This window comes from Eptesicus fuscus, chromosome 14 (genome assembly GCF_027574615.1).
Source record: "Eptesicus fuscus isolate TK198812 chromosome 14, DD_ASM_mEF_20220401, whole genome shotgun sequence".
Taxonomy (NCBI): domain Eukaryota; kingdom Metazoa; phylum Chordata; class Mammalia; order Chiroptera; family Vespertilionidae; genus Eptesicus; species Eptesicus fuscus.
The window spans coordinates 57,043,674-57,070,689 of record NC_072486.1 but is presented as its reverse complement, the minus strand read 5'-3'; the positions used below and the strand labels follow the sequence as shown (position 1 = coordinate 57,070,689).

Sequence of the window (27,016 nt, the reverse complement as noted above, 5' to 3'; positions counted from 1 at the left end):
AACTGCTCCAATAGGCTCAGCATGAGCTGGACTATGCTCACTGTGGTTCCAAAGTTTCTCTTTTGGCAATAGGTTTGTGCTAAGTCATACAAATATAAAATGAAACTCCATTCCTCCTTTACCTGCTTAATCTTTTAAAAAGATTTTTCAAACTCAAGCAGAAAAATAAATAAACAAATAAGCAAGCCCAGACCACCTTCTTACAGATATACAAAAATAAACTAAAAATAGATTTAAGTCTTAACTGTTAGACTCAAAACCATAAAGCTCCTAGAAGAAAACATAGGTAGTAAAATCTCTGAGCAGTGGCTAGCACACTGGCCCGTGGACCAAAGGGTCCAGGGTTTGATTCCCTGGGTTGTGGGTCTGATCCCCAGCCCTTGTCTGGATGAGTGCAGGAGGCAACCAATCGATGTGTCTCTCTCACATTGATATATTTCTCTCTCTCTCTCTCTCTCTCTCTCTCTCTCTCTCTCAATAAATAAATAAATAAACAAACAAACAAATAAATAAATAAATAGAAAAAATATCCTCAGGTGAGGTTTAACAAAAACTCTGACATTTCTCTTAGCAATATTTTTTCTGATGTATCTCCTCAGGCAAAGAAAACAAAAGAAAAAATAAACCAACTAAAAACTAAATACACTGAAACTAAAAATTTTTGCAGAGCAAAGGAAGCAAAATTACAATCTAGTGAATGGAAGAAGATAGTCACCAATAATACATCTCATAAGGAGTTAATATCCAAAACTTATAAAGAACTCATACAACTCAACACCAAAAAAACACAAACAATTCAATAAAAAAATGGTTAGAGGACCTGAATAGACACTTCTCCAAAGAGGACATTTTGATAGTCAATAGACATATGAAAAGATGTACTCATGTTGTTAATTATCAAAGAAATGCAAATTAAAACCACAATGAGCTATCACTTCACACCTGTCAGAATGGCTATCATCAATAAATCCACAAACAAGTGTAGGTGAGGATGTGGAGAAAAGTGAACCCTTGTGCATTATTGGTGGGAATGCAAACTGGTGCTGCCACTATGGCAAACAGTATGGTCCTCAAAAAATTAAAAATGGAACTGCCTTATGACCCAGCAATTCCAATTTCATTTCTGGGCATAACGGAAGAAATGCAAAAACACTAATTTGAAAGAACATATGCACCCCATGTTCACTGCAATGTTATTTACAGTATCAAGATATGGAAGCAATCCAAGTGCCCATCAATAAGAAGAGTGGATGAAAAAGCTGTAGTACATATAGACAATGGAATACTACTGGGCCATAAAAAAAAAAAATCACCCCATTAGTGATAGCCTGGATGGACCTAGAGGGTATTACGCTCAGTGAAATAAGTCAATGAGAAAAAGACAAAAACCATCTGATTTCACTTATGTGGAATCTAAAGAACAAGATAAACAAACAAACAAACAAAATTGAAGAAAACTCAACACAGAGAACAGACTGATGGGTTGCCAGATGGGAGGGAGGTTTGGAGACTGGTCATGGGGATGTAAAGAGAATATTGTCAATAATCTATGCTAATAATAGAGGAATATGCAAATGAGCCAGGACACCGTAATGTCACGACCGAACAGCAGGGACTTGAGGCTGCATGGCACCTGGCTAGGGTGAGGGACCTCAGGCCGCGCCCCCCTCCCAGTGGGGCTGGATGGGGGACCTCAGGCTGCACCCCCCGACTGGAGGGGCTTGACAGGAGACCTTAGCCCGCAGCCCCGCCTCGGCGCCGGGCCGGGGGACCTGAGACTGCGTCCCCCACCTGGCAGGGCTTGATGGAGGACCTGAAACTGCGCCCCCCCCGCCTGGAGGCTGGATAGGGGTAGGGCCAGTCGGGTCTGGGTCTCCTACATTTTCGAAGCACGTGTGGGTGGTGGGTGGGGACTTGACTCTAGGTCCCGCGACGCGCCCCAGACTCTGACAGGAGGGAGATTTTCGTATACATTTTACTAATTTTCTTTCATCTCTGATACTTCTATTATAGAGAAAGGGCAAATAGCAATATTAAAATATTTCCTCTAATTAATTCCCTTTTAATGTGCATGAATTTCATGCACCAGGTCACTAGTATTGTAATAACTAAGTATGATGCCAGGTGGGTACTGAAAATACTGGGGGTGGGGGTGGGGACACACTTTGTAAAGTATATTACCTAACCACTATGTTGTATACCTGATCTAATACAAAATAATATAAAATGTAAACTGTAAATGAAAGATAACGTTTTTTTAAAAGTACTCATGTTCATATAATGGAATTGAGAGTGGTTTTTGGAATCTAACAATCTAAAGACAAATCCTGGTTTTGCCATTTACTAACTTGGTTACCCTGGGCAAGTTACTTGAATTTCTGCAAAAACGATCTTTCAAGATACCTTTATTTTTAATCAAAATTTTATGACAATTCAGTGACAAAAATGTAGACAAAGTACTCAGCAAATAATCTAACATTAAATGGTGACCATTAGAATATCATTATTATTTTTATGTTTATTTCATAACACAGGGCACATATTAGATTTGGTTTGCTTTATCTGTATTATGACATTATTATTCTAATCACTTATATGATCCAGACAGTAAATTTTCTTCTGATGGGCTGCTATTACTATCATTGCAAGTACAAGCTTCTGGAAGTTTAAGGCAAACAAGGGACCAACAGATTAGGTACACACTAGTGAAGAAAAGAAATCATTTCAAGGGGCTCTGTGATAAGTGTTAGATCAAACATCTATAATATAAATATAGAGTAGGTCAGAAAGAGTCTAGTGTACTTAGTATTTCTATTTTTCTAGATGTCTCACTCTTCTTTTAGTAGATTCCCCCCAGCTTTTTGCAATCTTCAGTTTTCCCCCAAAGCTATTCTCCTAAATAGTTTTAATATGGAATAAAAACCCATTTATAAATATGAGGTATATTTTAATAGTTTTCGATTTCCTGCTCTTAATGGCAAAATCTTCTATATTTTTCTCAAAAGTGTACGCAGTGTGGTGAAGCTATTTACTAGATCCAGTACTTCTTACAGGACTCTTATTACACAATATGGTTCCTTTGAATAATAAACATTCAGATAGGAAAGCATTCTTTATACTATTTCTAAATAAAATGGTCATCTGATTCCTGCAGAGAACTTTAAGCCATTCTTCAGGCAAAAAGAAACAATTCTCTTCCTTTGATCTCCAAGATATGTACAGGTTGCTGCAACTGAGTTCTAAGGCATAAGTACATACTGTACTGTCACAAGAAACCAGTGTCCTCAAAAGCTACTTAACAAAACAGGAGACTAAATTAGCATATGTATGACCATTTTGTAGCACTGCAAGTAAATTAATACTGGATAACAGACAGAGTAGAATGCAGCAAAACTATTAAATTTAACAAATTCTATATAGTGTCCCCAATAATTCAGTTACAGTATTACCTTTTGCCACTTAGAATTCAGAATTCCTTAAGAATGCAGTGTTTTGGGCAACCAGCTTGGGTTCCCCTCCCTGCAGCACGGAGCTTTTCTATAATAAAACTGCTTTCACTCAAAAAAAAAAAAAAAAAAAAAAAAAAAAAAAAGGCAATGTTTCATATTTTTTAAATGACAGATCCTTTTGAGAATCAAATGAATGCTATGGTCCCTCCTTTCCTACAATCCTGCCTCTGCCCTGCTCTCTACCCAGGCCCTGAAGGGTAAAAGTCCTTACCTTAGGATATAACTTTGCCAAAAGAATCATATTACTGAACTGGTGGCCTGAGTGGGTAAAACAGTACCAGAATTCTAAATTACAATACAGTGATGGAGTCTACTGTGTTACTACTACTGAGGAGAAAAGTAAGCAAAAAAGGTGATAATACTTTATCTGGAACTTTACAATACAGAAAAAACAAATGGATGGCACAACATAAAAGGCAGAAGGTCTAAGAAGTATAAAATCAACTTGCTGTTACTCTGTTTTCTACAAAGTTAATATGAAAGGTCTGTCTTAATGAATGCATCCAACTCAGTTATAAATATGAATCTATTTCAAAGTAATGAGTGTAACAATCACTCATTTAATGAGTATGTACTTAATAAATACATAATGTATGCTCATAAAACACTTTAAATGTGTTCTGAAGAATAGTTTCTTATTGCTGTTAAAACCCATTCTGGGCCTGGCAGTGTGGCTCAGTGGTTGAGCGTTGACCTATGATCCAGGAGATCATGGTTCGATTCCCAGTCAGGGCACATGCCCAGGTTCTGAGCTCGGTCCCCAATAGGGGGAGTGCAAGGAGGCAGCCATTCAGTGATTCTCTCTCATCACTGATGTTTCTCTCTTCTTTTCCCTTCCTCTCTGAAATGAAAAAAACACACCAAAATCCATACTGGGCTGATCCTGACCAAAGTGATCACCTTAAACAAACACGTCATGTCAGACATGTTCCCAATTGAGGGTTATTTTTTCACTAACAAAATTACTACAAGACACACATGAATGGTAGTGATGGCTGAGGCTTTGGCAAAAAAAAAATTGTTCACATTTAAAAAAAAAAATCACAGCAAAGCCTATATATTAAGAATAAAAACTGCAAAATAAAACAAAATGCTGTGTTTTTAACACGATTATACATATAACTACATATTTCTGTTTCTGGGATTCTTAACCTAGGACTACTCAAGGTCTAAAATACATCCTATCTAATAATAGAGTAACATGTAAATTACCATAACTCCGCTATGCCCATGATTGGGCGGCGGGACGCTGGGGGGCAGGACTCGGGGTGGCCTATCCGGCCATTGAGAGGCACGGATCCACTGCCACTGAGGGGGGCTACCCTACTGTTGAGAGGCGCAGGGGGCGGAATTCCCGCCCCCTGTGCCTCCCAACGGCCAGATCCGTGGCCGCTGAGGGGGCCTGCCGCGGACACCCAGCTGCGCCTCTCAAAAGCAGGGTAGCCCCCCTCAGCGGCCGCGGACCATCAAAAGTGGGGGAGCTGGGTGCCTGTCTGCTCCGGAACCAGGCCTTTCAGAAGCCTCCGCTGAGCTGGAGGCTTCTGAAAGGCCTGGTGCACCAGCGGACAGGCACCCAGCTCCACCGCGAAAAGCGAAAGCGTGTAGGGGACCCTACACGTGCATGATTCAACCATGCACTGGGCCTCTAGTATACAAATAATAGGCTTATTTTTACTTACTTACCAGTATCACACAGAACTAATGGAAATCAAAGGGAAAAAAAATGAGCTAGGGAAAATTTTAAGAGCAAAAGTAATGCATACCTCTTTGTATTTTTAAGCAAAAAAAAAAAAAAAAAAAAGTGTTAAGCATCTATTTTTCTTACTAACAAAAAAGTTTTTAAATGGAAATCATGATAGTTAAGGCCCCAAATCTTATGATATATTTCCCCCATCTACACATCTACATAGAACTTTAACTTAAGCTTCCCCTCCCTCCCAAAATAACTACTTTAGTGATTTAAATTAGTTCTATATAACTGTTTTACTTATTAAATGCATACTTTATTTTTCTTCTTTGAAAAGTTTAAAAGCAATTAGTCATAGACATTTTCTAACTGAAAATAGTGAAGTATTTGAATAATTTTTCTACTGATGGTATAAAGTTAAAATTCTAATTTAACCAAAATACATGTATTTATAGAAAGAAAAACTACCGAAATTAAGAAAATCCACTCAAAACACTATAATAGTATTTCAATTTGGACAAAAGACTAATATGAACAAAAAGTAGCTTTATTGTCAAGAAAATAATTCATGGCTCCACAGTTGAAATTTATTCCTAAAATCTTAAAGTAGCCTGGGAAATATCTCAAGTTCTGATCTAACAGTTTACATTCCTAAAGGCTGTATCTGTAAATAAACCCATGAGAAAGTAGGAAGGAGAAAAAGGAGGAGAATGGGGGAGGCAAAAGAAGAGAAGGAGAAAGAGAAAGAAAAATTCAGCCCTCAAGTTTCTGACGTGATTTCTATGGCAATCTATTGAGTGGAAAGGGGGATATATACAGGGTGGGGCAAAAGTAGGCTTACATTTGTTCATTTGAAAAGTAATACAATAATCTACACTAATAAAAGAGAAAAATGCTAATTGACTGTACCTTCGCTACACCCACAGCCAATCAGGAGTGATATGCAAATTAACCCAGCAAAGATGGCAGGTAAATTTGCATATGCAGGCGGTGGAGGCAGAGGCCCTATATGGCCGATGGAGTTGGGGACATGGGCAGGCAGTGGGGGGCAGTGCCTGAAGCCACCGGTGGATCCAAGCTGAGATGGGGACCCGGGCAGGCAGCGTCAGTGCCACACCACCTGCCCGGGTCCAAGCCGCCCTGCGATCATGGGGTGAAGAGCCGTGGTCCAAGCCGCCCTGCGATTGCAAGCGAAGAGCCCAGGTCCAAGCTGCCCGCGATCATGGGGCGAACAGGCCAAGCCGAGCCACCCTGCCATCACAGGGTGAAGAGCCCGGGTCCAAGCCGCCCCGCCATCACGGGGCAAAGAGCCCGGGTCCAAGCCGCCTCGTGATCATGGGGCGAAGAGCCTGGGTCTAAGCCACCCCGCGATCATGGAGCGAACAGGCCAGGCTGAGCCGCTCGTGATCATGGGGCGAAGAGCCTGGGTCCAAGCCGCCCGGTGATCACAGGGCGAAGAGCCCGGGTCCAAGCTGCCCCGCAATCACTGGGTGAACAGGCCAAGCTGAGCTGCCCCACGATCACGGGGAGAACAGAACAGGCCAGGCCGAGCTGACTTGTGATCATTGGGTGAACAGGCCAGGCCGAGCTGATCCCCACGATCATGGGGAGAACAGGCCAGGCCGAGCTGACCTGCGATCATGGGGAGAACAGGCCAGGCCGAGCTGCCTGTGATCATGGGGTGAACAGGCCAGGCAGAACCTGGCCAAGCTGCCCTGCAATCCCAGGCGAAGAAGCCGCTCTGCTGACCAACCTGCGCTATGGACCTGTTCCCCTCTAGCCTGCAGCCATGGGAAGTCTCCCTCTCCCCAGAGTTAGGAGCACCAGCCCAGGTCTACCCCAGCGGCCTGGTCCTGACTGCGGTGGTGAGTTCCTGCAGGCTGGGGTTTGATCCTTATGCATTAGCAGTAGGAGACCAGTGCCTTTGTTATTGCTGTGTGTCCGGGTTTTAATTGGACAAATGCCCGGCGGTCCCGGTGGCCAGCTTAGCAAAATCTTTTAGGAGGAGAATTCTGTCTGGGTTTCCTCAAATTCCCTCAGCCCCTACTCACCCCTCTGTAAAGGTGCAGAAGTGAGGCCCTTAAATAAAAATCAGCTGCTTCATGAGTATGGCGTCCCTTCCTATTTTAAAGGAAGCTGAGTTCCATGTGTACTATGCTATGATATCTGAGGCACAGGACAAGGGAGGCCCTAAGTGTACCATGCTTTGATATTTGAGTCATTCTTTATTGTTCAAGGTAATTTATTTCTGTACGCCTGTTTTGTAATTGTTAAATTACTAGAATAATACATCTTGCTATAAAATATTACTAGAAGATCAAATAATCAGGTGACATTTATTGTTATTTTCTATAAATGAACACAATCTCTGGTATGCTAAAGTGACAGGTATTACAGAAATATTCAGATAGAGAGACCTACAGGCTTGATTACAAGTGAGGCTTACTATCACAACCCAAATTTATTGCTTGAAAAAAAGCAGGGAGCCAACTAGAAACTGAACCAAATATAAGCCCTTGAAGGGCAAGTGTAAATTGGATAAGCTTTGCTATTACAACAGCAAGAAGAAAAAATTCAGATGCAAGAATGAAAACCACATTGCATTTACTCTAAGTAGCTGTTAAAGAAAAAGAATGGTATATTATGAAAATACTTAATACAGATTGTAAAGACATTTGTTCAAAGAGGATTTCCTAGAGTAGGTGATATTTCAGTTAATTTTTTTAAATGTGAAGAGGTTAGCTAGATAAGAAAAAGGTGTAGGGGTCCCGAATTGCAGAGGGTGCAGGCAGAGCTGGGGGAACCCCTGCTCCGTGCACGATTTTCGTCCACCGGGCCTCTAGTTAGTAAATAATACAATAAAGTGTTTCACCTATTCAACTATAAACCTACTTTTGTCCCACCCCATATTTTAAGATTGTTTTTCTGTTGAATAACAGCTTGAATTATTATTATTATTTTAATATTTATTTATTTATTTTTAATATATTTTATTGATTTTTTTTACAGAGAGGAAGGAAGAGGGATAGAGAGTTATAAACATCGATGAGAAACATCAATCAGCCGCCTCCTGCACACCTCCTACTGGGGATGTGCCCGCAACCAAGGTACATGCTCTTGACCAGAATCGAACCTGGGACCTTTCAGTCCGCAGGCTGATGCTCTACCCACTGAGCCAAACCGGTCAGGGCTTGAATTATTTTTTCACATCTTTTATTCCTAACAGAACTGCTTGTTTTCCAGTATTATCATAGAAAGTAATCTAAAGGTAAGTCAATTTCACTCCTCGAAACTGTTATTTTGCCCAAAAGTTTACAAGTTAAAAAAAAAATTGTATTTAATAATTTTAGCTAGCATATGTCTTGCTCCTCATCTGTGTTTACTAATATTTAAATAGAAGTATGGAGACCCTCAATTTAAAACTTCTATTTCTATCAGTTCAAACTTGTTATTCTTGACCTGGCCAGTGTGGCTCAGTTGGTTGAGCACTGTCCCGTGCACCAAAAGGTTGCAGTTTCGATTCCTGGTCAGGGCACGATCCCTGGTCAAGGTGCTGTGATGTTTCTCTCTCACACTGATGTTTCTTGATCTTTCCCTCTCCTCTCCCTTCCTCTAAAACATAAAAATCAATAAAAACATTTCTTAAATAAACTTACATGTTCTTCCCTGTCTTTTGCTAATTCAGTCTCTGCTTTATCTACTATAATACTTAATCTTCGATTTTTATTTTTAATATATTTTATTATTTTTTACAGAGAAGAGGGAGAGGGACAGAGAGTTAGAAACATCGATGAGAGAGAAACATCGATCAGCTGCCTCCTGCACACCCCCTACTGGGAATGTGCCCGCAACCAAGATACATGCCCTTGACAGGAATCGAACCTGGGACCCTTCAGTCGCAGGCCGACGCTCTATCCACTGAGCCAAACCGGTTAAAGCTAATCTTCAGTTTTTTTAAATCTCGGTATTTCATTTGTGGTTCTGAAACATTTCAATGCAAATGATTGAATATAGAATGTAACACAGTTCTGGAATGAGTCAGATCAAATCCTTTCTTTCCACTTCTTAGCTATAGGATCTCAGGCAAGTTACTTAATTTCTATTTCCCTAACTATAAAATAGAGAGAAAACCTACCTGGGTAGTTGTGAGAATTAAGTTATATGCATATCTATATGTATATTAATTTATACGTAGGGCCGTATCTGGCATAGAGTAAATACTAAAAGAGCACTCAATGAGAAAGCACTCAATTTTCATTATCTTTCATTTGGAATTTGATTTGGTGTTGTCTCTCCTCTCTATTAAAATTTCTGCCCAGCTGGTGTGGCTAAGTGGTTGAGCATTGACTTACGAACCTGGAGATCATGGTTGGATTCCGGTTAGGGCACAAGCCTGGGTTGTGGGCTTGATCCCCACTCGGGGGCGTGCAGGAGGCAGCCAATTAATACTTCTCTCTCTCATCATTGATGTTTATCTCTCCATCTCCCTTCCTCTCTGAAATCAATAAAAATATATTAAAAAAAAATATATATATATAATTTTCATCTGAATTTGATTTGGTGTTGATTCTCCTCTACACTGCAACCAAATGTGACTTTTTCTTGGCTTTTACAAATAGTCTATTCTTTTTTTTTTAAAATTAAATTCTTTATTGTTTAAATTACATATCTCCTTTTTCCCCCATTGACCTCTCCCTGGCTGCTCCCACCCCCCAGCACATGCCCTCACCCTGCTACTGTCTGTGTCCATGGGTTATACTTATATGTATGCATACAAGTCCTTTGGTTGATCTTACACCTCCCCTGCCTTCCCTCTGAGGTTTGACAGTCTGTTCGATGCTTCTATGTCTCTGGATCTATTTTTGTTCATCAGTTTATTTGTTCATTTAGTCTATTCTTTTAGTTGTATGTTTTCTTGACACAGCTGTATAGTTGCTTCTAAGTTTTATTCATGTTATCCATTAAATAGGGAAATGATTTATTCAGAACCCATACAACTATCTTGTTTGCTCTATACACCCTTTAACTGAACCTACCTAAGAAAACTTATTCTCAGAAGAATTATTCATTATTGTATTTCCATGGCTACTGAATACAGTGGAAGGCACTGTAGGTGCTCAAATGATATTAGGTGAATGTATTATTAATGAACCAGTGAAAACTGTGCTAACTGCCTCCTCTTTCACTTCTGGAGTTGAAAATCAAGCTGAGTTTCAGGACTAACACTAGGGCTGGGGAAAGAAAAATTCTGGAACAATTCCTAACTTCAAAATAATCTAGGCCTCTTCCCTAAGTTTCAAATTTACTGTAAAAATTTTATGCTTTTTTTTTTTTTTAAAGAGATCTTCATTCAAACTCTCTCTTTCTCTTCCCTATCCCCACATGGCTTTCTATGACAGTTCAGTATCTTTTAACCATAAAGGTTTCTGAATCAGACTTTTGGAAATGCTGATCCCCAAAATAAGTTTTGTATTTGCTCATACAATTTAAATTATTTTTTATCTGAAGAACTCAAGGGGAAAAGAAATTAGATAACCCAGTTTTTGCAACTTCAATGTTATGCAGAAGTGAGCAAACAAGGACCCACTGGCCAAATCCAGCCTACTGTCTGTTTTTGTAAATCAAGTGTTACTGAACACAGACATGCTCATTTGTTTACACAGCATCTACGGCTGCTTTTGCACAACAGCAGACATGGCTCACAAAGCCATATAGCCTCTATCACAACTATTCACCTCTTTGAGGAAGGGATCTACATTAAAAAAAAACACAAAAAACCACAGATGGCAAAATATTTACAGTTTGAATGTAACATGTTGGGCACTGCTTTGTGGATTTTACATCTACTATTTCTTTTAAAAATTAGATAAGACGTGAATGGACACTGGTACAATCCCCATTTGCAGATGAGAAAGCTGAGGTTTGATGAAATAACTTGGCTAAGGCTAATAAGTGGTACGGTTGGGAGTCAATCCCAGGTCTAGTGGAATCTGAAGTGAAAGTATAATTACTATTCTATAGAAGGCTTTAAAATAGTGTTATCAACCTTTCTAATGCCGCGACCTTTTAATACAGTTCCTCATGTTGTGGTGACCCCCAACCATAAAATTATTTTCGTTGCTACTTCATAATTGTAATTTCGCTACTGTTAATGAATCGTAATGCAAATATCTGTGTTTTCCGATGGTCTTAGGCGAACCGCTGCTGTAGAGCCTAAGACCACTGGAAACACAGATATTTGTAGAGCCTAAGACCATCGGAAAACACAGATAAAACCGCTCTACAGCAGCAGTTCTCAACCTATGGGTCGCGACCCACAGGTTGAGAACCGCTAGCAGGGTCGCCCAAGACCATCGGAAAACATAGATATTTGCATTACGATTCATTAACAGTAGCAAAATTACAGTTATGAAGTAGCAACGAAAATAATTTTATGGTTGGGGGTCACCACAACATGAGGAACTGTATTAAAGGGTCGCGGCATTAGAAAGGTTGAGAACCACTGCTTTAAAAAAACAAACAATAAAGGTATTTTTTAAGTTTGCAGCTAGAACGCTTTCAGTTGGATTGGGTTGATGATCACGTGGTTAATCCTCACCACTCGGTGAGGATATTTTCCCATTGGTTTTTAGAGAGAGTGGAAGGGAGGGGGAGAGACACAGATAGAGAAACATTGATGTGAGAGAGACACATCGATTGGTTGCCTCCTGCATTGCACCCTGATCATGGGACTAGGGCTGTAATCGAACCTGTAACCAAGGACCAAGGTACGTGCCCTTGACTGGAATTGAACCCACGACCCTTCAGTCCTAGGGCCGACGCTCTATCCACTGAGCCAAACTGGCTAGGGCTCAACATTCTTTGATACTGTTATAAGTAATGTGGCATTGAGTAGCGTTTTTTAATATTTATCCATTAATAACAATAAAAAGCACTGATAATTCTTATTCTTCACAAAGGAACAAGCATAAAAACTATCTTTACTTTTACTGAGACTATATGGTTTTAAAAATTATTAATTGAAATTCTAAAATGAGCTTTCAGCTTTGAGACGGCTTAGGTGCAACTTTCTTTGGTCATGAATCCAGGTTCATCCGACACCAGCCACTTCCACCATGCCACAGAAGTTGAACCCCAAGAGATCCAAGTCATATACCTGAGGTGCACTGGTGGGAAAGTCAGTGCCATGTCTGTCCTGGACCTAGGGAGCCCCTGGGTCTGTCTCCAAGAGGTTGGCGATGACATTGCCAATGCAACCAGTGATTGTAAGGATCTGATTATTACAGTGAAACTAATCATTCAGAACAGGCAGGTCCAGACTGAGGTACTACCTTCTGTCTCTGCCCTGACCATCAAAGAACTGCCAAGAGACATAAAAAAAGCAAAAGAAACCCAACATTAAGCACAGTGAAAATATAACTTTTGATGAGATGGTCAACATTGCTCCATAGATACAGCACTGATCTTTAGCTAGAGAACTTTCTGCAATGATTAAAGAGATCCTGAGGATTGCTCCTCGGTGGACTGCAATGTTGATGGCCACCACCCTCACTCTTCATCATAACATAGATGACATCAACAGTGGTGCAGTGGAATGCCCAGCTAGTTAGGAACTACAAAGGAAAACATTTCAATTAAAGACCATGTGACAACTGAAAAAAAAGAAAAAAAAAAAGAATTCTAAAATGTTGGCCATGAGAAATTACAACTGAAAGCTGGTGTTAATATTTATACAACTGTTGTTAAAACCGTATTCCACAACTATTGTAACAATGTGGAAAAGTTGGATAAAGTTCAATGACACATCATTTATACTAACAACATTTGTTACAAAAAGGTATATGGTAAAACAACATTGAAATCAACAAAAGGGGTTAATTCCTAGAAATACCATTGAACCTAAATTTAACTAAACTATATGGCAGATAAGAGACAATGGGATGGAATACAAAACTAATTTATATCTTCAAAAAGCTCACAGGGGAGATAGGTAAAAATTAATATGGGCCCTGGGCATGTTTGGCTCAATGGATAGAGCATCGGCCTGTGGACTGAAGGGTCCCAAGGTTTGATTCTGGTCAAGGGCACATGCCTGGGTTGCGGGCTCGATCCCCAGTGTGGGGAGTGCAGGAGGCAGCCGATCAATAATTCTCTCCCATTGATGTTTCTATCTCTCTCTCCCTCTCCCTTCCTCTCTAAAATCAGTAAAAATATTTTTAAAAAATTAATATGGGGTTCTTAAGTACAAGAATAGTAAGCAATTCATATTGATGAACAGAAATGTAATACAACCCTCCAGATGTTAAAAGTAGCTCTCTAAATTGCTGGGAAGGTTGAGGAACTAGGCTCAGTAAATGAGTAAGACCAAGGAGGTTTAAAAGAAAGAAAATCAAAATCTGTCACAAGAATGACGTGGGCACTGAAGCGATGCCACAATGGGCACCCCACTACTTCTGTTTTTGGAAATGATGTTTTATTGCAGCCACTACATCCTTTACTGTGCTTGAGTTTTTGTATTTAGCTCCAGATAAAAGCACCCAATTAGCCATGTTTGGGTTAGGGGCCCATTTCCTAAGTGTAGGCAGGAGAAAGCCATTAATTTGCCCTTTTTGGCTTTGCTATGGTAGGAGCCAGGCCTTGCACTTCACCAAGATTCATGAAATGTATGTACCAGTTCCCTATGTACCAGAGAACTCCTCAAACACAGGGAGGGATTTCAAATGCTGGGAAACCCCCCACCTCCCAAAAGACAGATGTCCCACCACAAACACCATCTTAAGCCAAGATCTGTTGGAATATTATGGGGGGAGAGTCTCTGAGTTCTCAGAGACTATTGAAAGGCACTGTTCACATATTTAAATGGAAACAAATGATCCACATCTATACATGCACTTAAAAACAAACAAACAAAAAAACGGCCATTAAGAACAAAAGACATATGCCTTGGCTGGTATGGCTCAACTGACTGGGCATCACCCTGTGCACTGAAAGGTTGCTGGTTCGATTCCTGGTCAGGGCATATGCCCCTAGGGGCTGTGCAGGAGGCAGCTGATCAATGTTTCTTTCTCACATCAATATTTTTTTCTCTCTCTCCCTCTCCTTTGCTCTCTCAAAATCAATTACAAATCATAAAACACACACACACAAAAACCATATTCCACAGATTTGAGTTTCTTAAGCCATTGTTTTTCAAATTCAAGTCTAGTGACTTGCCAGGAAAGTCAGGAGCCCATAGTTCTCAAGTTTAAGTAACTCTACACTAGAGCATAGAAACAATAGGAAAGCTTTACATTAGATACCACACTGGCATAAATGAGGGATTAACTGCACAGTCAGGATATGCTATGCAGAACAAAATCTTTAAAAATAAGGAGAATTTTACCAAGCAGATAGGAGTGGGGCAAAAAAAAAAAAAAAAGAATATTCCAATAGAAGCAACAGCTAGTATAAGTATTTCATTAGAAAACACCATATTGTAGTGTGAAAAGCATCTGTTCAGGTTCATGAAAACGGAATTAACCTTTTGCACTCGGATGTCCAGTGTGACTCGACACGGTTAGCATTAGAATAAAGGAATCGAGAAAAAAGCAGGCAAGTGCAAAGGGTTAAAGTCCTAGTCCCAATTAGCAGTATGATCCTGGTCAAGCCATTAACACTTAATTTTTCCTTATTTACAATATAAGGCAGTTGAATTAGATGATCTTTTAAGCAGTTCTGCTTCTAAACAAATTTATGATTACTATATATCAGTAACTGGCTAATATTTATTAGCATTCACCACATGAGTAAAAATGGTACACAGTTTATTATTATTACCTTCATTTTTCCCAACGGAAGAAACTCAAGTTCTGAGCAGTTAACTAGCTCACCTCAAAGTGATACACTTAAAGAGCCAAAGCTGGAGGATTTAATTCCAAAGCTAATATATTTAAGCTCTACACTATGGTTTCACCAATAATGCACTTTTAAGTTCTTAAAGGACAGTGTTATAGCTTCAATTATACTATGGGTAAAGGTTATTATCTATAACCCCCTTTTTTGGCTAAATTTTCAAGTAACCAAGAGTTTTGACCTAAGTATTAAAATGTTCATTATTTTATACTAGAGGCCTGGTGCACGAAAATTCGTGCACTTGGGGTTGGGGGGGGGTTTCTCAGCCCGCCCTGCGCCCTCTGTCTGGGAGCCCTCAGGGGATGTCCTACTGATGGCTTAGGCCCGAGACGGGGTGGGCAATCAGGGGACGGTGCCACCCCCATCACCCCGCTGCCACTGCAGGCCTCCCTCTGCAGGAGGCAACCAGGCCAATCAGGGGAAGGCGCCGCCCCCATCACCCCTCCGCTGCCATTGCCGTCCCCTCCCTCTGCCCGCTGGCATGTGCCTTGGCTGGCTTGATGCCGCCTGCTCGCTGGCCCCGCCCCTTGCCGACTGATCATTCTGCCGTTCGGTCGATTTGCATATTACACTTTTATTATATAGGATAATCAAATAGAAATCTTTCCACACATGTATCTAGCTTTTTAAATGACAGAAAAGTTGAGCAAATATAAACTTTTCATGAAGCTTGAGGTTGCATTTATATGTATTAATTATTGTATGTGCTCCTGGAACTTTAAGGTAACATGACTTTTTGCCCCTTCATTTTCTTATGTTTTGATTTCTTCTCTCATGATTTCAGGGATCACAGTTCCTCTCTACCTCTGTAATGTTTTGTGGACTTAAAAAAACAAGTCAAGTTTCTTAGCTAATCGTAACTATTTATATACTAGCTTTCCCGTTGCAGGAAAAATCCTGCAATAGGATTTCCTGCTGCACTCTACCCCGCCTCCGTTCCTCCCTTGTTCGCCCGCCCCGCCTTCTCCTCCAGCCCGCCCGCGTTTCCCTTCACCCCCCGGCCCCGCCTCCGCTCCGCCTTTATCACCCGCCCCGCCTTCTCCTCCAGCCCGCCCGCGTTTCCCTTCACCCCCGGCCCCGCCCTTCTCCTCTCCCCCCGCCCCCCCGCTTGCTTGCTTCTTCGAAGCTTTACTCCCTTCTGCAGCTGTTGGCTTCTTTGGACGCTGTCTTGATATGCAAATTAGCCGCCATCTTTGTTGGGACAATTTGCATACTCATCCTGATTGGCTGGTGGGCGTGGCTTAGGTGTAGCGAAGGTGCGGTCAATTTGCATATTCGTCTATTATTAGATTAGATAGTTGACCCTTGAACAACACAGGTTTAAACTGAGCAAGTTCACTCTTACACAAATTTTTAAAATAAATGTATAATCAGCCCTCCATCTCCCTGAATTTTGCACCTGCGGATTCAACCAACTGTGGATTGAAAACATTGTTTTTGATCTGAGTTTGGGAATCCACAGATGCGGAGGGCCGACTATATGCATGGTTTTACATGATTTTATATAATGGATTTGAGCATCTGAAGATTTTGGTATCTGTGAGGGGTCCTGGAACCAATCCCTATAGACACTGAGAGACAACTATAGTTAAGTTTTGGGAGAATAAAAAGTTATACATGAATTTTCCACTGTGTGGACGTTGCCGCCCCTACACTTCACGTTGTTCAAGGACCAACTACAGTAAAGACACAGTTGCAAAAAATTTACTTTTTGGCAGTATTTCTCATTACGAGGTGGCCTTTGATGTAATACCATAAAATAACTTTTAATTATCTAAACATTTTTAATATCTGACCATTTCTCTGTTTCAAATACTTTTATATAAAATATTTTCCCACACTGCACCATATCTTCCTATCCTAAATACTTCATAAAGAATGACAAGCTAACACATTATGTTCTTCAGATCACATGATGCTAACATTCAAGAAAAAAAGTTTTATGCTTATGAAGATATATGGGTTAAATGTGAGGTAGGTCCAAACAATCCTCATACTTTTTCTGAGACAAGAGAAAAAAGGGCAAAAATTTAGAGGACCCACCTGCAAAAATTCTAGAGAGAATATAAGAGGAATAACAGCTCTATCCCATACTAAAACATATAAAGTTATAATCATTAAAACAGCTTAATATGGATATAAAACAAGTAAGAAATCCAAACACATAACAGAATTCTATTCATGATAAAGATAACAGTTCAGATTAGCAGGAATTATACAATAAATGGTGTGAAAACTGTTAAAAATACACAAACAAATTATATTACTATTTCATGCCTTACTTAAAAATAAATAACAGAAGTATCAAATGTCTAAAATGCAAAAAATAATAAAAAAAAAAACACCAAAAGTTCTGTAAGACCAAATTTTTTTTGTAATCTTATAGAGAAAAAATTTTATGTAAACAGGACACAAAAATTCAGGTCACAAAAGGGGGAAAACATGATATATTTAACCACATTAAAGGTAGAGTCTGTTGTAGAACAACTACTATGACAAAACAGATAAAGTCAAGACACAAATTGAAAAATATTTGCTAAGTATGATAAAAAAACGATTTCCCTTAATTTGTAAATAATCCATTCAAATCAATAAAAAGCAACAACTAATTTCCTAATAGAAAAATAAACAAAATAAACAAGAAATTGGGTGAAAGACTACAAATGCTTATAAAGTTTTAATAAGATACCAATTTCCTTATTAAAGAAATGCAAACTGAAGTAACACATCATTTTCCACCTATTCAAATGGCAAAAACTAAAGACTGTGATGATGCCCAGTGCTGTCAATGTTTGAGGGAATGCTCAGTCTCATGCACTGCTGTGTGTCCAAGTTGATAAAACTCATCAGGAGGGTAATACAGATACGGTAGTCTCAAAGTTGTCAAAGGTAGTAACTATAATACCATTTAATTACAAAAATAAGCTAGAAATAAAATGTTTATCATAGAGCACTAGTTAAATAAATTATCCATAAAATGGAATGCTATGTACCATTAAAAAGGAGGGGGCAGCCTGGCTGGTGTGGCTCAGTGGTTGAGGGTCAACCCATGAACTAGGAGGTCACAGTTCCATTCCTGGTCAGGACACATGCCTGGGTTTTAAGCTCATTCCCCAGAAGTGCAAGAGGCAACCAATCAATGATACTCTCTTATCATTGACCAGAGGCACCAGTGGGGTCCCTTGGCCTGGCCTGTGGGGATCAGGCCGAAACTGGCTCTTTGACATCCCCTGAGGGGTCCCAGATTATGAGAGGATGGTTCTCGAGTGACACACCCCAGAATCGGACTCCCTCCTCTCTGGTTCTGGGTGCATCACCCGAAAACCACAGCTGCCAAGTCACCGCAGCTTGGCAGCTCCTAAGCGTCTTCTCCTTGGGGGTCAGTGCGTGTCATAGCTACAGGTTGGCTGGTCGAAAGGTTGGCCGGTTGCTTAGGCTTTTCTATATATAGATGTTTTATATCTCTCTCTTTCTCTCTGAAATCAATAAAAATATATTTTAACAAATAATAGATAGGAGGTGGCAGATAAATAAATTTCAATGTGTAACCTAAGATGTATTATTAAGGCATTTAAAAAAGCAAAGTGCAAAAATATGCACAGAATTTTTTTAAATAGAGAAAAGAATAAGTGAATTTTCTATCTTTTCCTGAAATTAATTTTGCGAACCTGTTAAGAATGGCTCGCTTTGTTCACAGGGACTGGGCAATAGAATCATAGGTGTTGCATTTTCTAATCTGTATCTAAATTAATTTAATTTCATCTTTTAAAATTACTAGGAATTAACTAAATCATGGGCCAATTTTTATCTTCTTTTACATGTCTTAAAAATACCTTTAAGTTTTATATTTTAAAGAAAGATACCACCTGGGTAAGGAGAATGGGCAATGGGCAACTAGTTTCACTTTATTCTATTCAATTCAGCTTTATCTTTTAAATAATAAGCATATATTCTATTTATAATATAAATCAGCTTTATTACACCTTTAACTGTCTGTACTAGTGTAAGGATAATGTTTAAAAATCTCAAAGGAAAAAAAATAAAATCTCAAAGAAAAACACTATAAACAGCCTATGACATCTGAGTGAACATTTGCCTTCCAATATAAAAAAAAAATGCCTTTATTTTATATTCAAGGGAAAAAGAGAAATTTCATAAAACTAATTATTTGCAAAATAGATTGAATAGGGACTCCTTTTAAATTGCCTATTTTATTAGGAAATGAAAAGTGATTCCAATAAGTCTTGCAATTTCTAAAGATTAGAGTTGACACTTTACTCAGGTTCAAGAGATCCTATCCTTGCAAAGGGTACACACTTGTTGCTTTTCAAACCTATCAGAGTGTCAAAGGCGGATGTAATTAGAATGGGGGCTGGAGAGGGAAAGGAAACCACAGAGGGAAGTTAGAGACCTGATGTATAGTATTTCACAGCAAGTGAAATAGAAGCACATTATAAACAAGAGTACACATATCAGACCTAGTGGAGATTATCTGGAATTACTTATCAATACAACTCATAAGCATTCACCTGTAAGTGAACTAGAGCCTCAAAATCTTCCACAAAGCTCACCTCTAAGTAGTCTCAATAGATAATTACCATCTTAACACATGTACTCAATTATATAGCAATACCTGAGTTATCTAGCATTATTGAGAAGTCAGAGAGACTGAGTTAAAATCTCTGCTTCACTACTCAAGAGCTTTATGACCTCAGGCAAGTTATTTAATCTTTGTCTCAGTCTCTTCATCTCTAAAATTTCTAAAATGGGATCATGTTTATGGGTTGATGTGATAGATGACATTATACCTGTGCATAGTATCACAGTGCTCAAATAGATAAAATTTTAAGATGATACTTTTTTCAAACAGTGCTATTTATTTAATTTAAAGCATTCTGAACAGGTCACAATACTGTACTTGTTTCTTCCTAAGACAAATAGACACAATTTGACTTTTTCTGTACTGTATAGAATCACAATTACAAACTATAACAATAAGTTATGAATGACTATAAATACAAAAGTTTCCATAAGCTATCAAATAGTCTCTTTATAGACACATCGTGAGCAAAGAAAGCCTCTGATGAGATTTAAAGTTTACAGAGCTGTTGTTTCTATGCTAATTATTTTCAAACTAGAGGCCTGGTGCACGAAATTCATGCGGTGGGTGGGGGGTCCCCTCAGCCCAGCCTGCACCCTCTCCAATCCAAGACCCCTCGGGAGATGTCCAACTGCCGGTTTAGGCCCCCATCCCTGAGGGGCCTAAACCGGCAGTCGGACATCCCTCTCGCAATCCGGGACCACTGGCTCCTAACTGCTTGCCTGCCTGCCTGCCTGCCTGATCGTCCCTAACCGCTCCCCTGCCGGCCTGATGGCCCCCAACTGCCCTCCCCTGCCGACCTGATCGCCCCTAACCACCTCTGCCTCCTCAGCCCCCACCACCGTGGCTTTGTCCAGAAGGAAGTCGGACGTCTGGAAGATGGCCAGTTGACCTGGTCTAATTAACATATTACCCTTTTATTAGTATAGTTACATTAAAAAGTGTTTAATTATGGCCATTTTTCTACTTTTCATTCATAGTCAGAGATAACTTGTGCCTGCCTCTTGTAAGCTCTTTTCATTTTTTTAATGTGCTGATTCTAACCTTCTGTGAGCTAAGAAACCAGATAATCATTTCAAGGTAGACTGATATGGTGAAAAATATATGGGCTGTAAATTCAGACAGCTCAGGGTTTAAATCCCAGTTGTGCTACTTACTTAGTGACCTTGTTAAGTTACTTAATTTCTCTAAATTCAATCCTTAAATCTCCTCATCCTTAAAATGGGAATACTATTACCTATATTGAAATGCTGTGGTAATAAGCAAATAAAAACTTAGGTAAAAATCTTGCAGAGTACTTTATAGTACCTGGCAACATAAGTCATCCTGTCAATGGTAATTATCATTATATAACTTAATGAAGTATGTTGTAACTATAGCTAAGTGACGAATAAGAAGAATTTCTTACTTGGAACATATGCTTTTAATGTGTGAAATTCCTTGGCACTATACTGGGATACAGACAAGAAAAAGCATGTAACATCTACCCTCCAGAAGCTCGAGCCTAATTGAAAACAGACCAGCAGACAAAATCATAGTAATTTGATAAGTGAAACACTAAAAGCACAGCACACCATTAGAAGTCAAAATGTTTTCTGGAAGAGGTGATATTTAAGCTAAGAGGATAAATAGAAGCTCACCAGGTTGGGGGTTAGGGATTGAGGTGAGCAGACTTGGTCAAGGAGGATGACTGCACATATACAGTACAAGAAACACCATGGCAGAGTCTGGAGCAGAGTTTAGAGAGGCAGGAACAGGCCAGATTGGAACAGCCAAGTATGCCAAACTTAGGAGGAGTTGGCCATTTAAAAAAAGAGGGGGTGGTCACAAAAGTATTTTAAGGGACTGAGGGAGATTGGCTGAAAAGATAACATGCCCAGATTTACATTGTAGAGAGATTGCTCCAGCTAAAACATGTGAATTGACCAGGAAGGAGGGAAAAATTAGTCAAGGAAAATAGAGTCCAGGCAGGAAAGAGGCAACAACTAAAGTAAAATAGTAGCAATAAGGATGGGGAATAAGGAGTGAATGAGAGAGACTACGAAGGTAGTCTTGATACCACTCAGAAATTTGGGAAAATACCCCCAATTTCTAGTTTGGGCATAAATGGTTAGGTCATGATGCCATTAGTCAAAATGGAGCCCACCGAAATAATTTTTGAAAAGAAAATGAACCCTCAATTTAGAATTTATCGAACAGAAAGAACTATCCATTCTGGAGCTCTGGCAAGAGCTGAATTAATTCCAATGGGAAAATTAACATAAGGGCAGAAATGGAAGATGAAGGAAAAAATGTCCCTCAGAGGAAGCATATAAATTGAAAATAGGGCTATGAATATCTATTATTGTTTGCTTTCACTCCTCTTCCAATTGGATAAACTAAATTTTGTGTTGGATGTTATTTATTACTTGCATACTACTTTAAAAGTATGATAGCTTTTCCACATAGTCTGCTGAATAAAGATTGCTTAAACTTCCCAAGCATTGTGTCTAACTTCTTTACCATCAAAGTCCCTTGGACCAATAAGTTAACTAAATATGGTCGTTGGGTCAATCAAAAAGCCAAAATGTTTCAGGTATTGTTTTAATGTTACCGATGAACATTTAATAAGGAGTTTTCTTTATATGCTGTTTTTCTTTTTCCATTTAGAACTATACAATTTTCAATGGTTTCGGAATTCTGAACTGATTTTTCAGAGTGCAGGAACTCACCCAAACCAACAACTTATGCTTATCCATACTTTACATTTCTGTATAAAAGTCAGAAGCAGGTAGAAAAATACAATTATTGATTTAAAAAAATATTAGTTTAAAAAAGGGAGCCTATTAAAATATTTCACTTAATAATGAGAGATCTTCACAAGAGAACACAGGAGAGTATTTTAAAGGCTCTTAACCCCTTAGGAGGAAAACTAGACAAGTTCAACTTTTTAAAATATAATTCCTTTGCATAGGACTCAGATAAATGCACAATACATAAACTCAGAAAATGGTAACAAGTGTTCATTAATTGGTGGATAAAAAGTGTGAGTCAATGAATAAGCAGGGGAGATGGCTCTGAGCAGGAGAAACCACGTTCTAAGGCAGGGGTGGGGAACGTCCAGCCCCAGGGCTGTAAAAGGCCAAAGAAATAATCTGATCTGGCCCTGCCAAGGCATCAGGATAATGTGAGTTAATTAAATGTTTGACCAAATACAGCAGGCTAATTTTTAGGTTCATGAATGATGTTATAAATATCCATATGGCCCTTTGGCAGAAAAAATGTTTCCCCACCCCTGTTCTAAGGACTTGAGAGTGAATAGGTACAGTAAGGGAGCTCAGTCAGTAAAAACTAAAGAGTTAGGTTTGGGTTGTTTGTTTTTTGTTATTTTTCACTAACAAAGCAAGAAATATTTTAAGAGACTAAAGTTACTCAATAAAAACTAAGAAAGGATGCCCGGCTGGTATGGCTCAGTGGTTGAGCATCGACCCATGAACCAGATGAGGAAATCATGGTTTGCTTCAGGTCAGGGCACATGCCCGGGTTATGGTCTCAGTTCCCAGTAGGCGGTGTGCAGGAGGCAGCTGATCAATGATTCTCCCTCATCATTGATGTTTCTATCTTTCTCCCCTCTCTCTGAAATCAATAAAACCATATGGGGAAAAACAAAACAAAAACTAAGAAAGGAAAAAGCTCAATGATCTGTTTATAGGATTACATTACAGTCCAACCTTTCTGGATAAAAAATTCTTAATACTTCCTTTTACTTTTCTTTGAATGTCTATTCTCCTTTCCGTGCACATCTTTTTTGTTAATGAGGGTAGGCAGTAACGTAGCATTAGGAAAAAGCCAAAATCAAACTGAACATAATGACCTAATTTAAAAAACTGAAAATAAACGAATCCCTTGTTATTGGCACATATTTTTTCATAACTGTGTTTGTGTGATTGACAACTCTGTACAATTTATCTTCCTGGACATGGACCTTGGGAATGTCCTTCTAGAAATCTTGGTATCAGATGCTTTGCAACTCTACGGCCTACGGGCCACACGCAGGTGTTTTTGCCGTTTTGTTTTTTTTACTTCAAAATAAGATATGTGCAGTGTGCATAGGAATTTGTTCATAGTTTTTTTTTAAACTATAGTCCGGCCCTCCAACGGTCTGAGGGACAGTGAACTGGCCCCCTGTTTAAAAAGTCTGAGGACCCCTGCTTTAGATTATGAGAGAATGCAGGGAGCAGTTAAAGAGGCTACGTTTTGGAGTCAGCAGTTCTAGCTGCATCATTAATCTCTGTAACTTTGAATTTTTTTTCTTAAGTAACCTGCATCTCAGTAATCTTATCTGTACAATGGAACTAATGAAAGGACTTACTTCACAAGGTTGACCAGGACGATTAACATAAAAACAAAGTGTCAGGAAGACACTACATAAACTGTGCTAGTTTTTGTAAGTGTAAGCTCAGTATTTATCAACTTTCCATATTTCAAGGTTCCACAATAATAACACAAACACAAAGCCCACTCACTTCCAGAGTACTGCGGTATCCGCCACTGGAAAGTGCACCACAGACTGAAGTGTTCTCCCCTTGAATTTTACACTGAAATATCCAGTAAGTCAGGCTTCCGACTGCCACTACCTGAGAAGGCGGTGAATAGTGTCCTAAAAATCCACTGCCAACAACAAGCAAGCTGCCTGCAAAAAGGCTGAATTGTAGTGGTAAAGAGAGTAAAAACTACCAGTAGTTTGTTTACCTCGCAAAGCCTACAAGTTTAAGACACTCTGCTTCCACTTCCTTGCTTCCTAACAGATCTCTGAAGCAAAAACACAGCACCACATTGGTTAGTGGTCATACCGTCTGAAGAACCAAAATCTGGACTGGGTTCTCACACTTTTAGGTGAGCAAGACGCCCTCCACGGTTAAGTAATAAAATTATACTTTTAGTTTCAGAAGATTTCTTCTTAAATGATCATCCTATCAGAATCACGCGTGTAAGTTCTCTCATAATTAAAAGGCACGATTTTGGGGTCCAAAGACAGGCCAGCTTAGAATCTTACCCATCGACCACAACGTGGATTCTGTTTTGTGTGTTGAGTTTAGTTTTGAGATGAACTGTCTTCATCATGATTTTACCCTCAAACATACCGTGGTTAAAACTGCGTGACTATCACCCGTGTAAGCATTTCAGATGGCATCACGAAGAAAGAATAAAGTTAACATGTTTGTTTGAAAACTGCTTAGATTATCTTCAACCCTGCCGAAAACCTTCCCACTGGAGGCAAATTAAGTATCTGCTGTAGAGGGGAGAGGAAAAGGCCACACCCAAAGTTAAGACCCGATGGTGAAGTGATACCAAGTTTCTTAAGTTTAACCATTGCTATTTCTGGTACCCTTCCCCGCCCCCCCCATTTTTTTTTTTTTTTCACGGTCACTGAATACGTTAAATTCATTAACGGCCCACGGTTTAAAAAAAAAAAAAAGTTCTTCTGATTCTAATCACTTAAGTCACTTCATTCAGTCAAGGGCAGGTTCAAGATGGAGACTGGCTTCATTCAAAGAAAGATTTAAGCAACTCTGGCCGGGAAGAGGGCCCAACTCAAGGGGTCAGTGCTCCAAAGTGAGGCTCCACGCCGATCAGCACGCCTCCCCTCCCCCAAGGGCCCGGAAAGCGCGGAGCGCCGGGCGCAGCCGCCGCCGTTACCTGGCACGGAGCGCGCCCCGGCGATGCCGACCCTCCTTCCAGTTACGGCGCTCCCCGACGGCCTCTCCCCGGGGCCGCCTCTCCCCCCGGGGCCACCTCCACCCCGGCCGCCTTCCTCCCCCTCCCCGCCCCCGCCAGCCCCGCTCCCAGCGGCTCCCGCAGCCTCCGCTCCATCCCACCCCCGCCACTCGTCGCCCGCTCACCTTGGCCACGTAGTCCTTCACCTCATCCAAGTCCCCGTTTTTCAGGGCCCACATGAACTCCTTGTCGCACATCACTGCAGCGGGGCGGGCCGCCGGGCCGGGCACAAGACGAGGAGGTGGTGGCAGGCGCGAACGGATACTGCCGGGCGAGAGGGAGAGCGCCGCGCCGAGCGGAGAGAGGAGCAGGCGGGGGAGGCTGCCAGGAGGGCGAGGCAGTTGGCCCAGGCGACAGTTGGGGCGGGAGAAAGTTCTTTTGCAGCCACCGGGCCCAACGGAGCAGGTTCCGCCTGGCCGAGAAGCAGCCGGAGCGCTTACACTTCCGGTTCACTCCCAACTAGGGCCCTCCCACAACTTCCTCTTCCTTTTTCCCTCCTAGCGCTTTGGGACCCCGCCCCAGGGCCCCGGCGGAGCCACCTGTGTGCGCAGGCGCGGTGTCTAGGCCGGCAACCAGGAGCCGGGGGTGGAGGGGAATAGAGAGAGGGGGGAGGGGGGTGGAAGAGAGGAGTGAAGGGAGGGGTGGGCGGGCCAGGAGGCCAGGCATCAGAGGACAGGAATCCCAGAGTGAGAGTGAAGGGAGAGTTAAGAGTACTCTATTGCTGGCGGGATCAGGACGTTCCTGCACACCATAAATGGGAAAAAGTAAAAACAACAGAAAAACTTGGAAGGCATCTTGCTCACCTGAAAGTCTCCAGTAGAACTGTTTAGTTCCCTCTTTCTTTTCTTTCTCTCCCTCTCTTCTGAGCTGTCAGCATCTCTTGGGCTCCTAAGACCGCTAGGATATAGTAAGAAAAAAATAAAAATAAAAAAAGTAAAGGAAGAAGGAGAAAAAAAAGAAAGAGATGAAATAAACTAATTCCTGTGCTCAAGGAAATCTTTAATGCTTAATGTATTTAGCATGTCAATGCTATGTATAATTTCTGTGGAGGGAAAAACTTTAGTGTGTGTTGGGGGAAAACTTGATTCATCTCCCTGACAGCAGTTATGTCCATGACTAGGATTTCAGTTTGGTGCCATAGGGCACAGCAAACCTAACTGCCCTGTACAATTGCATTTTTAATATTTTATGTTCATTTGTTTTTAAGGATTTGAAGCTTCAAGACTGGTCTAGTGAAGCCAGTCTATTCTTCCTAGAATTTGTCTCTAGTACCTCGAGGCACAGACACCAGGGGAATTATGCTTCAACCCTAATGATCCAGATGTGCACACGTGACCATAGCGAGGTCCAATAAAACTCTTATTGGGATGATTATACATATATAAAGTCTACTATTTATTAAACCAAACTACTTTACCATGCTTATTGCCATATAGTATAAGGGTTCAGAACAGACTCTGGAACCAGGTTGCTTAGTTTTGAATAGAGGACCCAACCCTTACTTATTTTGTGTCACCTTTGGCAAACTGACTTACTTCACAACACTCCCTGTAAGAATGTTCAGTTTTCCAA

The 27,016-nt window shown here is 40.4% G+C and overlaps 1 protein-coding gene across 1 annotated transcript in view; it reads right to left on the bottom strand.

Annotated features, from left to right (window-relative positions):
- Positions 1 to 25,890, bottom strand: part of MTPN (myotrophin) — a 58,496-nt gene extending 32,606 nt beyond the window's left edge. The window contains exon 1 of the mRNA XM_008150498.3: positions 25,570 to 25,890. Within this exon, the coding sequence (XP_008148720.1) occupies positions 25,570 to 25,641 (72 nt within the window). The 5' untranslated portion in view covers positions 25,642 to 25,890. The remainder of the gene's footprint in view (positions 1 to 25,569) is intronic.
- Positions 25,891 to 27,016: the final 1,126 nt, after the last annotated feature.